The following is a 17,352-nucleotide window of genomic DNA, read 5'->3' as shown; positions in this document are numbered from 1 at the left end:
CCTGCTTGTTTTGTTGCTTGGGAAACATTTTTGGAGTCAGTTAACAGCGTGATACCAAATACCATAGTTCAGCAAAACAGTCACTGCACTAAATTCCTAAATAATAGCCCACAACCACAAAAAACAGGCCATGCAGCAGAGAATAATCAAAAGCAGCTTCATATTTTCTGGATAAAACAAAGCATCATTTGTATGGAGGCATTTTTAGAAGGTACCACTGAAAACCAGACTGCAGCCTGGAATGGCTTAAAATACCACATTTAACAATCACATCAATGGCTTTTAAACTTGAGAGGCAAACAGCTTACTTTTACTACAAATTCAAAGTGAAGGATTAGATGCAAAGCTAACAGATTCAGCACACATTCAAGTTTAGGGACTATCCAATGCCTTAATTAACACCATTAATTATAAGTATAGCCAACTAGCTGAGTTTTAATGATGAAAAGGTGAAGGTCAAATTTTTTAAAAACTAAATTGTTTCAAACTAAGCCCCCCTGCTGAAGAAAGAACACAAGTAATTAAACTGAAAGGAAAAGACTAATAAACAATTACTTTGGCATATGAAACCATCTTTCCTTTATCGAGTCTATATTGTGGTTGCCAGGTGGGAGGAGGAAGGAGTGGGATAGACTGGGAATTTGGGGTTAATAGATATAAAGTATTGCCTTTGGAATGGATAAGTAATGAAATCCTGCTGTATAGCACTGGGAACTATATCTAGTCACTTATGATGAAGCATGATAATGTGAGGTTAAAAAAAAAAATGTACGCATATATGTGTAACTGGGTCACCTTGCTGTACAGCAGAAAATTGACAGAACACTGTAAACCAGCTATAATGGAAAAAATAAAAATCATTATTAAAAAAAAAGTCTATATTTTAATTGAGGCAGTATCTTATCACCAAACTTTGCTCTTCTGCCTCAATGTGGAGCTACTTCCACATGAATACAGAGCAAGCAGAAGAGCTGGAGAGGGCAACAGACTGGCCAAGGGCAGGAGAATGGACAACAGAGAGGAGGGATCAGCCCTTTCTAGGAGGGCCAGAGGCTTCACCTGTCTAGCCTGCCTAATATTTCCAGATTGATGCCACTCTCACCAGGGATAAGAGAGAAAAAAAAAAAAAAAAGAAAAGAAAAACACAATCAATGGTGATATTTGATTATATCATAGATGTTAGATAAAATTTTCATTTCTCAGCGATCAGTAGAAAATAAGAGTCCACGTATTCACCATGTGCAAGCAGCAGCTAAGCCACGTATTCACCATATGCAAGCAGCAGCTTTTGTGGTGAGCTGTACTAGATAGCCGTGTGGGTTAGCTTTTAAAGTGGACGGGACCCTGCAAATGTCTATGGCTGAGAATCCTCCACCATGTACGACTTGGCGGGAGGTCAAGGCCACCTTTCTCTAGAGAAGCTAAGAAGTCCAAATACACACTTATTTTGCCCCTCCTACAGCCAGAACCCATTTTGATGCACCTGCCCCACACTTTCAATTTCTCTTGGCTATTCTTAAGCATTTTTGCTTCCAGATGAATTTCAAAATCAACTGTGTTTCAAACAAAACAGGATTTTTAGAGCAGTGAAAATACACAGTATGGTACACTAATGGTGCATACATGCCATTACATATTTGGCCAAACCCGCAGAATGTCCAACACCAAGAGTGACCCCTAATGTAAACTATGGACTTTGGGTGATGACAATGTGTCAAGGTAGGTTCATCAGTTGTAATAAATGCACCTCCCTAATGGGAGAATTTTAATAATAGGGAGGCTATGCATTGGAAGCCTCCATGGAAGAATGGGCCATACAGAAAATCTCTGTACCTTCCTGTCTGTGAATCCAAAACTGGTTTAAAAAATAAATAAATAAATAAGTCTTTAAAAAGAAAATAACTGGGATTTCATTAGGAATTAAATGACACGTACAGATAATTTTTTAAGAGCTAGATGGTTGAAAACAATGAATCTGCCCATTCAGGGCTAAAGTATTTCCATTTATTCAGGTCTTCCTTTATGTCCTTCAACAAAATTTTATTATCTTCTTTAATAGAAAGCTTGTACATTTCTTCTTAAGTTGATATTTATAGTTTCTCTGTTATAAAATAGAATCTTTTCCCTATTCATTTTCCAAACAGTGTGCTGTACAGAAAATATATTAATTTCCTCTGTTGCTCTTGTATCCACTCTAAACTCTTCTTAGGTCAGGTTTGATAACAGAACACTCTCAAATCTTAGAGTACAGTAATTATTTTTAAATTAAGGGACTTTAATGATAGTGACATAAAGGTTTTCTGATAGTAAAGGTCACTTAAACATGTGGTAGAAGGTTGAAAACCTCTCTAGAGAGCTTCAAAATAAAGCTAACACCTCATTCACTTGTTTTAGATCAAGGTCCTAACATAAGAGCAGGAAAGAAAAAAATAGATGCCCTCATCTGGCCCTTCCCACTTTATGGTTTAATATTGATTTTTACTCCCTCAGGCCTGACTCAAGGTCAGGAGAAACACAGGGCTCATTTGCACTGGTGGACTGACTAGTGGGGACAAGGTAAATGCACTTTCCTAAAAAGCATTTTAAAGTTCTTAATACTGCATTCTCCAGCCCTCCAGAAAATATTTTGCTCAGCTATGAGCACTTCCTAGGTAAAAATAAAAGCATAATCATAAAGAAAAGAATTTTGCTGTTTTTAGAGATGATTCAATGACTTTCAACAATTTAACCTCTCACTGTTCATAACACTTCAAATATCCTCATACACATACAACTTAAATTTCATTACCTGCTAAATTTTTACCAATAAAGTGACATTTTCTTTTAGAGACAAGCACCGAGGGTAGAAAAACTTTTCAATACCTCTGAAGAGTATTTGTTTTCTTTTGAAGAATACTAAATTTAATTCAGTGATTATATTTTCCAAAATCTTAAGACAGGTTCGACACAGAAGTGTAATTCAAATGAACTGTAGAAATGATCCCTGAAAGTAATCTTAAAAAGTGTAGTTCAAGATTGTCTGTCAAAGGATATAAAAAGCTAAACTCAATTATTTTAGACAAATATTTTCTAAATTTCTGTGAATGTGAGTTCAAGTACATAAAAATGAATTTTCCTTTGTCTTTGCAACAAAGATTGGTTTTAATTGGAAACAGTAGAGCAAAAATTTTCCATACTGCAGCAGATATTACTATTCAAGTTTTCAGAGCAGTCTCAGTAGATTAGCTAGCTTTATTTTACAGAGAAACTTAGCTGTGATTTACTTATATAATGAGAGTTGGCACAGAGCTCAACATATGAACAGTCGAATACCAGGTACTTTCCTCTTTTCTCCAATCATTCTGTGACATAACGTCATCAAGATTTTAAAATTCCATCTGCTTTGTTCCTCAACAAAATACAACCAGGTTCTAGTTAAGAGGAAAAAGGCATACACCATACAGATGTTTTATGAGAAATGTTCCCATCGCTTTTTCAAGTTGGTTTGCATTAGTGAAAAGCCATAGTATGGGAATTATTATGAAGAAATGATTCAGAAAAAAACAGTAGTTGCTCTTAAAGACCAAAGGGGAAAATAAACTCAAAATCAAATGCTCTACAACTGGAAAAGTTTCAAAGGCAAAACAGTGTTCAGTGTCTGGCCCATCTAAAAGGCAGGGTGCCGAAAATCATAAATGTACAGTAATTCCACCTGAGTCTGGCACAGGTCAAAGAGGGTAGTGGGCCTGTTATGAAAGATTCCATCACTAAAGAAGGAGTTTTGGTTTGGAGACCCCAAGCTCTGAGAAAAATAACCTCCTAGCTGGCAGCTCTAGCCCAACAGACAGCTTTAGTTAGACAGCTAACTTTATGTGGGAAATTACAAAGGCATCTAAAGAAGCAAATAACACAGTTCCCAGGATGAGTGTCAGCTGAGCCAAAATTGGGGGGAAATTTTTTGTTTGTTTTTTTTTAAGAGAGCTTTTAGAGAACTAACGAGAAGGATGTTTTGGCCTTGACCCAGCAGTGGGTGAATGCCCCCCTGGATAGAAATTATGTGAACTGAAAATTCTCCATAGTTACAATCTAATTAATTATTCAAAGCTAGGAGTTGATTTCCTAAGGTTAAGAGCTAACTATGGTCTCCTGTTTCTATCATTAAAAACTGGTTTCTTCTTTTCTTTGTAGTTGCTTGGCCAGGCATTAATGAGAGGCTTCTAATGGAACCTTATCAGCTACTTTAAAGTAAAATCTCTACTTTTAAAGATTTTGCTATTTTGTAGACTTTTAGGGGAAATTAATAATAAATAGAAATTTTTGTCTAGATTCCATACAACCAAAAAGTTTAAGTCCACTTATTCTTTTATAGAAACAACAGATATTAACAATATTACCACAAGGCATTACAAGATCTTTTGAATTACAGTTCACTATAATACAGTGATGTTTCCATAAGAAGCATACTTATTTATACTTTAATAGAAATTAAAATGCAAGTTTGATTCAATAAACAATAACTCAGAAAACCAGCCATTCTCTGATTCTGGATTGATTTAGAGAGTGAACTGGCACATTTCAGGAAAATCGATCCATGCTAACAAGATTTTCATTGTGCAATACAGGCTGACAATATGTAGTTTTTCTAGCAAGAGAAAGAGACCACCAAGTGGTCACCAAAATAACCTTAGAGCAGCTTCAGACGGAATGCAATGTTGAGTCACAATGACCACATGTGCACCAGAATTCTACAAACAGGAATGAAATCCAAGCCAATTAAGTAGCTCTCATCATAGTGAAAATGAGCAGCCTAGCAATTGAGTGGGGCTACACCTGTTAGGGGGAAAATTTGATACTCAAAATATGAGGACCAGTCTGCCAGCAGTTGGTCAAACATTTAAAATGCAATCAGGGGTGGGAAAAGGCAAAGGGCTTTCTAGAAACCAAATTCCTTGGCACACCTGCTCTCCCTCGATATCTTTAACTCTGCCTCAGGATCTGAATGACCTGTTAAATTATGAATCCACAAGTCTTCTGGGAAAGGATTTGGTTCATAACCCCAACTCAATTTTCAAAGTCACTTCCCAGAAGAAAGCTCAGAAATATATTTAGTTTCTCCCGGCCTCCAGGACGCCGTTTGTTCCAACCAATATCACTCCTCTGACCCATTCCCGAGGCTGTAGCATCTGCCCTACCTGGAGTAAGTAGGATCTTGCTGGCTTCACTCCCACCATGCTTGCTCAGTTCAACTCAATCTTGGGACACATACCTGTTTCCTTCTTGTTCCCCTTTCCTCCCTCTCGGCTCTTCTTCAGCACAGCCTTTAACATTTTCAACACTCTTTTGCTTCTGAAGAGAAAAGGAGGAAGAGGGAAGAGGAATTAAGGATTATAAATTGGAACATAAGTTGCATGTTGACACAAAAGGTAATTTGTCTTTAAACAGACAGATCTCGGTGGGTAATATAAAGGTACCCAGAGTTTTACATTAATTTTCTACGCATAAGCTTACATGGAGAACTAAATGCTAAAGACACAAGGAGTGTTTTATAACGTTTAATGAAGTGATCAGAAGTTCACTGTCTTGTTACAAAAGTTAAGAAAATAAAAACCACAACAGTGCATTCTTAGCATTCCACATCTAATTAAGGTTATGAGGCTAAATCTGGACACGTTACTGTAAGATGATGTCTGGCGTAGGAATGTGGGTCTCCCAACCCCCGTTCATCAAAAGAAAACATCAAGACAGAATGGAAAAGATAATGGTTAATAAGGAAACTACACAGTTAAACACACGTTTCATAGGTGCTACTGATTATACAACCACAAGGAAAACCTTTTGGAAGGTTATCAGAATGAAACATACCTTATAAACATTTGCAAAATAAATATAGTGAAAATGCTTTCCAACCTGACCTCGGGGGTCTGATCAAACAGTGCATTGGGTTTTTAACCACATATGACTTTTTCGGAGTTGGGGGGGTGGGGAGGTAAGTAGAAGAGGTTTGTGGCTGAATCCTTTAAATAATGTGCTGTGTTTTTAAGCAGGGTTGTGTTGAGCATGAAAAAACAACACAATGGCCCAGGCCTAAGATGAAACATAAAACCACCCCTCAGCAAGAGACAGACAAAAGGACCATTATTTCATCATTTAGTCAGCCTCCTGCAGCTCACTCTCCCCTCCACTAACTCGGTGGAGATGGCTAGACAACCCCAAACAGTAACAGATCTGAGGGGGTTATGTTACCAAAACACCCTTGTTAATGTCCTGAGGCAGGCAGAAGGGAGCAGCTTCCTCCTGAAGAGAGAAGAAACAGGGCGACCCTTCTGCAGAAAAACATATCCTGTTAGCACCGGTGCTTACACTGGCCTCAGTGTAACTCCCCACACAAGCACTCAACCAGAGTGAGGCCAGGTTTTGTGGGACCCATGGAGAGGGAGGAAGAGTCCCAAATGCTGCCATGCACAACGTAAGCACATAGGGTGACCTTTCTTATCATTGGGTCCAGGCCTGTATTTATTTTTCCAAGCCCTTTGTTTTCCTGATGAAGAAACAGAGACCCTGGGAGGCTGACTTGCCCAAGGGTCATGCAGCTAATTAACAGCAGGGCCAGAATCCAAATCTACAGACTCCCTGCAAGAGTCCTCCTTCTTCCACTGCACCAGCCTCTCTTCTCAGAGCAATGAAAGCTTTTGACAATGGCGATCAATCAATCAAACAAACAACAACAACAAAAAATTAACAAAAAACCAACCAACCTGAAAGATACTAGGAAGAAAATATCTTAAGCAAAATTTGAAGAAAGCCATAGTGAAGTTTATTAGGGTTAAATCAGAGTATCAGCTAGTCTTTATACACAAAAGGGGACATGGCTTAGAGCCTAATCCTTTTAAAAATGCTACTTCAATGGACCCCCATGAGAAGACTTGGGTTTCACCTCAAGGGTAAGCACTGACATGAAGAGGGCCACAGTGTGCTTCCAGGGAGGAAATGCGGAAACACAAATTTCTCCCAACAGTCATGCTCAAAGGAAACAATGCAAAATGTTGTGGCATAAAAAACAGTAGGCAAAATTAAAATAATAAATAAATAGATCCCTGGTAAGCCCAGACATTTTCTTCTCCAAATTTAAAAAGAAAATTAACCAACCTATGGTTTGTCCTTTAACAAAGACTACATACTTAAGAAAGAAGAAAAAGAAAAACATCGATAGAGCCGTCCCAGCAGGGCTTGGCTGAGGTCCTCGGTGAGCTTTTCCAAAGCCCAGGGTTTCCCTGGTTCATAGACCAGCTCAGGCCCACCATGGCCATGAGGTGGTCTCTGATTAATTACTCTGGTCACCACCATTCCACATCAGATCTATGGTGCCACTTGGAATACACATCCCAGAGGGCAAGGATTGGCGACAGCGACTTGGGCATCGCATCCCAGCTATCTTATATGCCTATTCTGGGAGAGCTCAGCTGTTTTCAAGAGTCACATCTTCCACATCAGTGATCTCAAATGAAGAGGATATCAGATATCTGCTATTTCTTTTTTCTGGTTATTGCTTTCCTTCGTAAATAGTAACTTAAGGGAAAGAGCTTAAATTTAAACTCTGAAAGATATTCAAGTGCAAGCTGGAGAAACTTCATTTGATTATATCTGAGTACAAGGAACCCTTACCCCCTCTCCCCTAACCCCCATACAACACAAACTGGAAAGGAAGGAAAAAAAGAAAAAAAAAGGAAAAAAAAAGACGACAGCTCCCAGTGGGTTAAATTCTGAAATTAACACAGATCAGAGCTGAATTCAGCCAAGTCCCAATTATCATGGCCTAAAGACCATTAACGGAACTTGATATTCATTAACGGACCTAAAGACTATGCCCATCTGAAGAGGGGTGGTCAGAAAGAGCCACTATGGTGATAATCAGGAGGGGCCAACATGGGCACTATAGTCCAGAGAAGGTTATTGAGCACATCCGACAGTACCTAAGAACTTATAAATACATACCCCACATCCAATTCGAGAAAGAGCCCCATCAGGCTATGGGACCCTGTGCCATTAAACACTGGCATTATAACTACTTTCCCTTCTTCTGATCCCGTCCTCACTGAGCAGTGCCTCATAATTTGGCTTTCTTAGCCTAACAACAGTAGGGAAGAATGTGCTGATCTAGTCAACCCGATTGTCTAGCTTATTGACGGACATGATTCTGGGAAAAAAGCAATAAACCAGTGTTATGGTTTTAAATAAAAGCTCTCATGAGCTTTGTTAAAGGGAGTCACTTTGCCAAGTACCATCCACTGAAGACATAAAGAATACTGAGTATCTGGGAGTGCCCACTGTGGCACTTTGGAAACAAACCAGACTAGTATCCATGAGGACGTGGGTTCAATCCCTAGCCTCGTTCAGTGGGTTAAGGATCTGGCATTGCCCTGAGCTGTGATGTAGGTCACAGATGTGGCTTGGATCCTGAGTTGCTATGGCTGTGGCATAGGCTGGCAGCTGCAGCTCCGATTCAACCCCTCACCTGGGAACTTCCATTTATCTTGAGTATGGCCCCAAAAAGAAAAAAACAAACAAACAAAAGTCCCAGACATTAAATCAACTGTTGCACTTACTTTTTACCTCTTAGATTTCTCCTTTAACAGACTCTCTGGAGCTAGGCAGGCTGTCTCCATGTTCTATGTTAAATAAGCACTATGCACAGTGATTACACTGGTATATAAAACATAACAAAAGTTACTCTGGATTAAACAGTGAGATGACTCAAAACAAGACAAATCTATTTCAGCTTGCGATCCCAACAGCAGTATCTGAAACCACAGAATAACGCCAGCCTTAAAACTCCTCTTACTTTCTAGAGTGCCATGCCAACTACTTACAAAATTTCAAGTCGAATCTATGAACTGAGGTCAGGGACTGTGTTTATTCTTTAATAGATACAAACAGAAGCCGGAACACAGCCTTCACACCCACTGTGTTCTCCATATTTGTTGACAGATTTAACGAGGCTGCAATGAACACAGATGAGCAATTTCCTCCAAATCAAGCAATTAACTAACATTTATAGCAGTTTATAAATTACAAAGAACATTCCTATATATTCTCACTTACAAGACCTGCAAGAAAACTCAGTTAAATCCATGAGAAACTAGGGAGAAAAAGGCTGCAATTTATAATATCCTTTCATGTCCACACCTGAATCGAGATTAAAATCTTTTTAGCTGGTTATCCTGGGCACCTAATCACATGCACTGTGCCCACTCCAAGGGAAGGAGCTTCTCACATCAAACCATCCATCTGACCTCAAAGCAAAGAAAGGAAGATAGCGGAGTTCCCAATGTGGCTCAGTAGTTAATGAGCCTGACTAGTATCCATGAGAATGAGGGTTCAATCCCTGGCCTCGCTCAGTAGGTTAGGGATCTGGCATTGCCATGAGCTGTGGTGTAGGTTGCAGACGCAGCTCGAATCTGGCCTTGCAGTGGCTGTGGTATAGGCTGGCAGATGCAGCTCTGATTCAACCCCTAGCCTGGGAACTTCCATATGCCGTGAGTATGGCCCTAAAAAGTGGAAAAAAAAAAAAAAAAAAAGATTCCTCCTTTCTTTTGACAAAATGAATAAAGCCAGAGTAGCAATACCTACAAGTGAAACACTGGAAAGTAAGGTGTACATGATCATTAATTTTGTTTTGGAGTTCCCGTCATGGCACAGCAGAGATGAATCCGACTAGGAACCATGAGGTTGCGGGTTCGATCCCTGACCTTGCTTAGTGGGTTAAGGATTCAGCATTGCCGTGAGCTGTGGTATAGGTCACAGACGTGGCTCGGATCTGGAATTGCTGTGCCTCTGGCATAGTCCAGCAGATGTGGCTACAATAAGACCCCTAGCCTGGGAATCTCCATATGCCAAGGGTGTGGGCCTAAAAAGACAAAAGACAATAAAAAAAAAAATTTTCAGAGTAGAGAGATAGCAGAAATATTCTCAATTTTAGGGGCTCAAAAGTTTCTCAACCTAGTACACTGTAAGACTCAATTACACAAGAGCCCTGTCTTCTGCACCAATGCCTTTTAGAACTTTCCTTAGCACTGGCAACCTCTAGTGTTTATCAAACGAAAGGAAATGGGTGGTGGTGATGAGGGGTGAGGGTATCTGAAACTGCCTATAGGATAAATAATACACAAGAGAGCAAGGAAAAGAAAACAAAGCAGAATAGAGAACACAAAAGGAAACAAAGAGGAGGCTCGAGGGGGCACTGGCTCTTGCTAGAAATTCACGGACAACTGCATTATAGAAGCTTCCTGAAAGCAAGAGCCATATCTTGACATTCTTTTAAAGATCCCAGGAGGCTGGGGAAAAAACAACCCTTGATGAATACTTGAAATTCCAGGAGCTCTTGCTCACATTTTTTTTTCCACTGCAGTAAAAAGAGCCTAGGAATCAAGAGACCGGTCCTCGCTTTGTCACTGGGAACAAATCACTGAACTTCCCTAGGATTCAGAGCTTCATCTAGGAAACTGGAAGAGAGGAGAAGGCATTATTGACCAAGAAACCAGAAAGCAGCTGTGATAAATAAAGAGGCAGCCCATGGTTTTGCTTAACATGCGGAGCTAGGAAACAGGACATCACTGGGCTGTGATTTATCCCCTAAGAACCCAACTGTTTGGTCTTCTGTATTCAAAGCCATTATACAAATTGTACTTGTAATTCTGTTTTTTTCTTTATATTTAGGTTTGCCTTAAACAAAAAAGATGTCAGATTTGAGTATGAGTTATTAAAAGCATAGTAAATTTACAGTCACAAGTAATGTGAATTTTAAGAGAGTTCTGGGCATGAAGTTTAAACTCAAACATTTAAACTCTGATGCCTAAAATTAAGTGGAAATTCCCTATTAGATTGAAATCACTTTCAACCCATATTTTAAATATATTTTTTAGAAGATACTCTGTTGCTTTGAGAAAAGTATCTTAAAAAAACTGACTCTCCTAAGCCAGTATTTAAACTCGCTTAAAAAAAAAGCTACTACACACAAGTTTGCAAAGAGAGGTTTTCATGTTGATAACTGCTTGGAAGAAAAAAAATTCACTTTTGGAAGAAAATGTGAAGAAGCTACTTGCTTCTGGCTACAAGAGCCATTATTCTGTATTGTGAAGGGATTTGTTCAATTCAACTTTTAACACTATCTCCTCCATAAAGCCTTCCCAGGCCAAAGGCATCTTTAATTTCACATCCCACTTTGTAATGATTATATGGTTATCAATTCAAACCACAGTGAAAAATGCTGAACTCTACAAATTCCCCAAGGCACCTAGCTATGTACCTTATATGCAACAAACACTAAATAAATCTCTTTAAATGAATGAATAGCAGGGTTGTTAAGGAGGGGAAATCACAATCAGTGGCAATTCTCTCCCTCAAAGGATTTGGACTAATAATTTAAGAATTCTTCTGGTACTGAGTACTAATTTCCAAATTTATGGTCAAAAGTATCAGGAGAAACAACAAATCTCCGTAACAAATTTGGGATGGAAATGCTATAAAATTGGGTTGTGATGATCATTGTACAACTATAAATATAATAAAATTCATTTTAAAAAATCTCCATAACAGGATCTGTTCCGTTATCAGGCCTTCAGAAGCAATGACTGCAGGCAGGTTTTACCTTGGTATTTCAAATATGCATACAGAAGGGCTACAGTAGCAGAAAAGCCAAATCCTCAAACCAGGAAGGGCAGTGCTCCTGGCAATAATCATTATGCCTCCCAGGCCAATGGCTCTCATGCAAGATTGAGCACCAGTCTTGGAGAAAGTCCCTGCTCATCCAGAAGCTGAGTGCACCCAGACAACCCCCAACCAAGCACCCACCTCCCAACCTAATGGCAAGACACCACCAGAAGACAAAATAACTGTGACATTAAATATCTAGATGGGGTGGTAGTGATGGTAAGCATCTATTAGAAGAGAAAGCAAAAAGCCCCCTTCAAAGCTGACCTCCAAAGCTCTTCCTCTTAGAAGCCTTTCTAGTCTTATTTTAATTGCTTATCCACCTGCTTCCTCCTAGGCTATGAGCTTCTGGGTAGACCCTGCCTTTCTTCACTAGCATAGTACATTTCCTCACTTCAATATCAACAGATACTCTGGGAAAGAACGATTTTAATCCATCTAAAATTCTCAAAGGGAATAGCTGTACCTCAAAACAGACTGCCAACCTAACAAATTTAAATACATGTAATGGCCTCATTTAAAATGCAGGGCTAGAGATTGAAAGCACTTGTCCTCACTCTCCCAGGCCAGCAAGTAGCAGAGAGACAGGGTTATAACCTGATTTTCCAATTAAGGAATGAGCATTGGGCTAGTGATTGCAAGTTTTTCACTCTACACACATTCATAAGTATCTACTCTGTGTCAAGCAAAGAGGGACACAAAGCATATTACAAAAGAGCAGGAAGACAACAATGTCAACAACATGAGCAAGAAGCTACAAGTCCATGCCTCTGCTTTCTCTATAAAGTAAAACTAAGGCATGAGAGGAGCAGAGAAGGTTCAGAATAGGCCTTGTAGAAAAGAGAAAGGCCAGCACAAGATTAAAGTGACAGCTGAACAGTTCAGATTGCTCCAGGCTGCAGGCCAAGACAGGGCACCAAATGATGATGGTGCAATTCCATCCTCAGCCTCTCAGCCCCAAGAAAGAACCATCCAGAGGACAAGAGGCTTGACTAGTGGTTGGGTGTTTGCAGCACAAGGACCAACAAGACTGATAAGGGTGTTGTACTAGAGTCGCATGGCAGCATGCCACGGGCTCGAGGCCAGACAAGAAGTGAGTGGAGCTCCAAGAGGTAGGACACCTAAGGAGAATGGGGATGGTGTTTCAAATAGATCTAAGAGCAAATACACCTGGACTAAGTGAATGAGGAAGGTGAAAAAGAGGCTGTCAAATCTTCTTAAATAAATTTTAAATTTTTGGAAGTGAAACAATTCTAGACAATGTTAAAGCCCTCACGATGGCCAATAGCATGGTTTGCTAAAGTGGAATGTTCTCAAGTGAAAGCTGGAAGCCAAGAAGTCAAAGAACTTGATCTGGGGATGGGCCATTCAGATGTTCCCAGTAGTAATGGAGGCAGGATTTGGGATATCAACACCAACTTAACAGCAGTATTTCTTAAGTGATCACTATGTGTCAGGTAAGCAGAAGAGAGTTACATTCATATGTAGTCTCATTTTTATCCTTAAAAAAAAAAAAGCATTTATGATCCAACTACAGTGGCTTGGGTCACTACAAAGCTTGGGTTCAATCCCTGGCCTGGCATAGAGGGTTAAAGGATCTGATGCTGCCATGGCTGTGGCACAGACCACAGCTGTGGCTCAGATTCAGTCTCTGGCCTCAGAACTTCCATATGCCAACGACGTTGTCATAAAAATAAAAAATAAATCATCTATGGGACAGTTTACTGATTCTTTTTTTTATAAATAAGAAAGCAAAGGCTTAGATTAACAACAGTCCCAAGAAAGGTGAAGCTGGGGCTTGAACCCACGTGTTACTTCAAAGCTCAGGCTCTGAACCATTGCCTCCAAAGTCATCAACGATCTGGAAGAAAGGGGGACAGGGAGGTGACCAGGAGAGCACAGAATACAAGTCTCAAAGACAAAGTGGCTTTTACCTGAGAATGAAAGGAGATCTGCTATGAATCCAGCTGAGGAGAGGTGGGAGAAAGCCAACTTTGGACCACAGTGGCAATGAGGCCAAAACCCCAGGGAGAAGCACCTAGGGTCTGACCGTGAACCACAGCCTGCATGTGATCCCACCCTTTCTCATACAGCTCCATGCAGAATGTGACTAGGATCACAGGCTGCTTTCCCCTGCTTAAGGCTCACAGACCTGAGTCCCAAACCTCCTATGATGATCAGCTCCATGACAACCACCCTGATTACATTCTTTCTCTTTTCCCCTTTCCTTCCCATTAAGTTTTCCACTTATATCACACAACAGAGCAATGAACCCCGACTCACACTGACCACCTTTCGGATGTGCGACAATTGCAGCTCCCTAAGTAAAGGTAGGAGGCATTAGGTTAACAAAATGACCTTGGACAAGTTATTTGCCTTTCAAGAACTCACCTGTCTAAAAGCAACTCTGCTCCCTTTCCTGTTTGACAGGACAATGTCAGGTCTCTTCCACCTGCAGGTGCTCTCACTATAAGGGGGAAGCTTCATTTCTTGTTCATAGGGACACTGTAATCATAGTAACTGATAAACCATCACTGCAGATGAAAAAGGAGCTCCTCCAAGGAATCTATGGCATGGGTTGACGATAAGCCTTTAGTATAAACGAGAAGAGACCTTGAAAACATGTCAGAAAGTCCATTTTTCAAAAAGTGTGAAAAGGCACTCAATCAATCAGTGCCAGGTGAATGAAGCTTGATATTATAAATCTAAAGAAATTAAATTTTTAAAATTTCACTGCATCTGGCCTCACAGTGAAAAAGGTCAGACAACTTCAAAGATGCCTCATGAAAGACAGCCATTCATTACACAAAGATCTCTTGCTTACGGAGCTGACAGATGGATCCTTCCCTTAAAACCTCAGAATATAAGACATCAAAATCCCTCCTCCACTTCTGTCAGTGACTTGCTACGATGCTCTGAACAAGGTTATAACCTCCCCAACCCTAAATTCATTAAGTTGGAAGGTCTCCATCCCCATGCGGTTTTTTGTTTTGTTTTGCTGTTGTTGTTGTTGTTTTTAAGTCCCCCAGGTGATTCCAAAGTGCAGCCAGCAACACGTATTTAGCACTAATTAGATCCCAGGCCTTTGCTCCAAGCACTTTATTTTTACGTCTAGTCATTTAATCCTTACGACTGTCCTCTGCAGAGGTAATATTACTCTCGCCATTCTATGAAGGCCCAGGGAGGCTGCAACTTGCCCAGAGTCACAGAGCTCATGGGGCCATCCAGGAAGTCTGGCTTCAGAGCCTGACCATTCAGTCCCCACTCTGTAAGAGGCTAAGCTTCCTAGGGCCTCCTGAGGTAATGAAACAGACAAAACTGTCCCATCGTTGGGGGATCATCTTTGGCTATCCACACACACACACACACACACACACACACACACACACAATCCCTCGCCACCCTTAGAGCAGCATCCCATGCCTCAAATTTATCTTGAAAAAGAGAATTCGCCTCTATTAAAAGATAGTTGCTGGAGTTCCCGTCGTGGCTCAGTAGTTAACAAATTCGACTAGGAACCATGAGGTTGCGGGTTCGATCCCTGGCCTTGCTCAGTGGATTAAGAATCCAGCATTGCCATGAGCTGTGGTGTAGGTTGCAGATGCCGCTTGGATCCCACATTGCTGTGGCTCTGGCGAAGGTCGGCAGCTATGGCTCCGATTCAACCCCTAGCCTGGGAACCTCCATATGCCGCAGGAGTGGCCCAAGAAATGGCAAAAAGACAAAAAAAAAAAAAAAAGATAGCTACTGTCCACTCCCTCAAGTTCTGCTGGGCATTCAACTTATGGTGCTATCAATGTGTGTGACCCGAAGGCATCAAACAAATTACATGCAATGAAATGAGTGAGCTCTTTCATTCATGAGCTCACAAGGGGAGGACCCTGGGGGATGGGCCATGCTGCCAACAAGGAAGATTATCTGGGGCAGAGACCTCTGTGTCACATGGACCCTATGTCTAATACTTACCTGGAAATTAGAAACTATGTTATTCAAGAGAAGCATTAAAAAAACAAAACAAAACCCTCCCCATTCCTCACTAGAATGAATTGCATGAAGCTTGTTACAAGGTGATGAACCAGGGCAAGGAATGGCCTGGTGCCCAGGCTTTCCTTCTCTGGGCACTTTTACACAGTCCAATAAATGCGGTACGGTTTTAACCTTGGCCATCTAGTTCTAAAATAAATTAGGATATGCCTGTAGCAATAACGCAGTGGAGAGCGGAATCAAATGCAAATGGGCTGCAGGGCATCATCTCTTCCCACAGCAAAAGCAGATATATCAAGACAGGGGTCGCTGTGCTCTTATCTGAAATTTGTAAAGGAAACCATTCTCAGGCAATAAACATTTGGTTGCAGTCCATGGTCTCAAAGTGGGACTGCCACAGGGGACCATGGGAAAGGTCCCATGGGAATGGTTTTATTTTTTTTAATCCACTCCAACAGCCACAAAATGGAAGAATATCAGAGGTCCAGATGATAAAAAAGTCAAAGACAAGTTATGCTAGAAACAAAAGCCAAACATATACAGACTTTTTTGTTTCTTTTCTTTTCTTTCTTTCTTTTTTTTTTTTTAATGTTAACAAATCCGGTCTAAAAGGAAGATAGGAAAGAGAGAAGGGTGTCATTCAAGGCAGGAGCCTGTGACCTCTTAAGTGCCATGGACTGTGGCAGCAATCTAGACCCTCCAAACAGAATATTCTGCAAGATTTTGATATAGAAAATGTGATTACAAAGAAAATAAATTTAATTGAAACAGAAATCAAAACATTCAAAAAGCAAATCTGTGATAATAGTGATGTCTGCTTAACGCATAAATAACATGACACAGCAGGTCTAAGAGCGACTGCAGTTTTCTGAGCAGCGACAGGCACAACATAGTTTAAACTACCTCCTGCAACCTTATCCAAACATCTGTAACGTTTATGTGCCAAAGCCACAGGTGCTATCGACAGTGCATGGTTTATTACCCATTTTCACGACTGAAAGAAAACCCACATTTTGGTTAGAAATTAGTGAAAGTTAAAATGTAAAAATTTATCCACCCATCAGAGTTCACAGACCCTCTGCAGTGCATCCAGGAGTCAGGGGCCCTGACCTAGAGAATCAGACCCAATGGAACAATTACTCGGACTTGCCAAGAGCGCTGCAAACAGCCCAGGAGTTTCTAGAGAAAGAGTAGCTCAGTTTTATCCCACTCGTGGAACTACTGACATCCAGGAAATTAAGCAGTAATTTACTGATCATCAGGCTTGGGTATTCCACACATGCACTATTAGCAATTACATGCCAAATTCCATGATTAGTTTTCAAAGTAGTCTGTAAAAGTGCTACTTAAGAAAGTCCATCACCACCAAATCATTAACTCATTCACAAGAGCCAGCCTGGCCCTGCATGAAAGAGACCTGTGGAAATTTACAGCGTGAGACAATATACGGGAGCGGGAAAGCCAAGGTGAACATGCGAGAAAGTTATGTTTTACATTGGTTTTGTTTGTTTTCTTAGATGCTCTTCATATCCTTTTAAAAAGAATTTAAGGTCTAGCAAGTGCAGTCTTTCAATTAACTGGATCAAGCTTCCTACTGAGGCTGGTAACCCAGGCTTGGCCTCTCCTGCCTCACTGCCTCACACAGTCAGACCATTCCCCAGCTGCGTGCCCTAAATCAGGGGA

General features: G+C 40.6%; 2 protein-coding genes and 1 long non-coding RNA gene across 31 annotated transcripts in view; all 3 read right to left on the bottom strand.

Moving 5' to 3' along the window:
* Positions 1-17,352, bottom strand: part of LOC146395936 (uncharacterized) — a 1,175,949-nt gene that overhangs the window by 550,408 nt on the left and 608,189 nt on the right. The window lies entirely within an intron of this gene.
* DAPL1 (death associated protein like 1) overlaps positions 1-17,352 on the bottom strand; it is a 933,549-nt gene that overhangs the window by 724,084 nt on the left and 192,113 nt on the right. The gene's annotated exons all lie outside the window — the stretch shown is intronic.
* TANC1 (tetratricopeptide repeat, ankyrin repeat and coiled-coil containing 1) overlaps positions 1-17,352 on the bottom strand; it is a 246,037-nt gene that overhangs the window by 160,447 nt on the left and 68,238 nt on the right. For 20 of the 29 annotated variants that reach the window (XM_021074760.2, XM_085001117.1, XM_085001105.1 and 17 more), the window contains one exon: positions 5,246-5,325. The exons of 4 other annotated variants lie outside the window; for them this stretch is intronic. In XM_021074760.2, the coding sequence (XP_020930419.1) occupies positions 5,246-5,306 (61 nt within the window). In that variant the 5' untranslated portion in view covers positions 5,307-5,325. Of the gene's footprint in view, positions 1-5,171; positions 5,326-17,352 lie in introns of those variants that run through there. 5 more of the 29 variants (XM_085001112.1, XM_085001115.1, XM_021074765.2 and 2 more) reach the window with 2 other exon arrangements.

This window comes from Sus scrofa, chromosome 15 (genome assembly GCF_054392235.1).
Source record: "Sus scrofa isolate SSC_HxYL_T2T_F1_AM1 chromosome 15, Sscrofa_HxYL_maternal_Yorkshire_Landrace_v2.0, whole genome shotgun sequence".
NCBI classification, from domain to species: Eukaryota; Metazoa; Chordata; class Mammalia; order Artiodactyla; family Suidae; genus Sus; species Sus scrofa.
The sequence above is the reverse complement of the archived record's forward strand: the minus strand, read 5'-3'. Positions and strand labels throughout refer to the sequence as shown.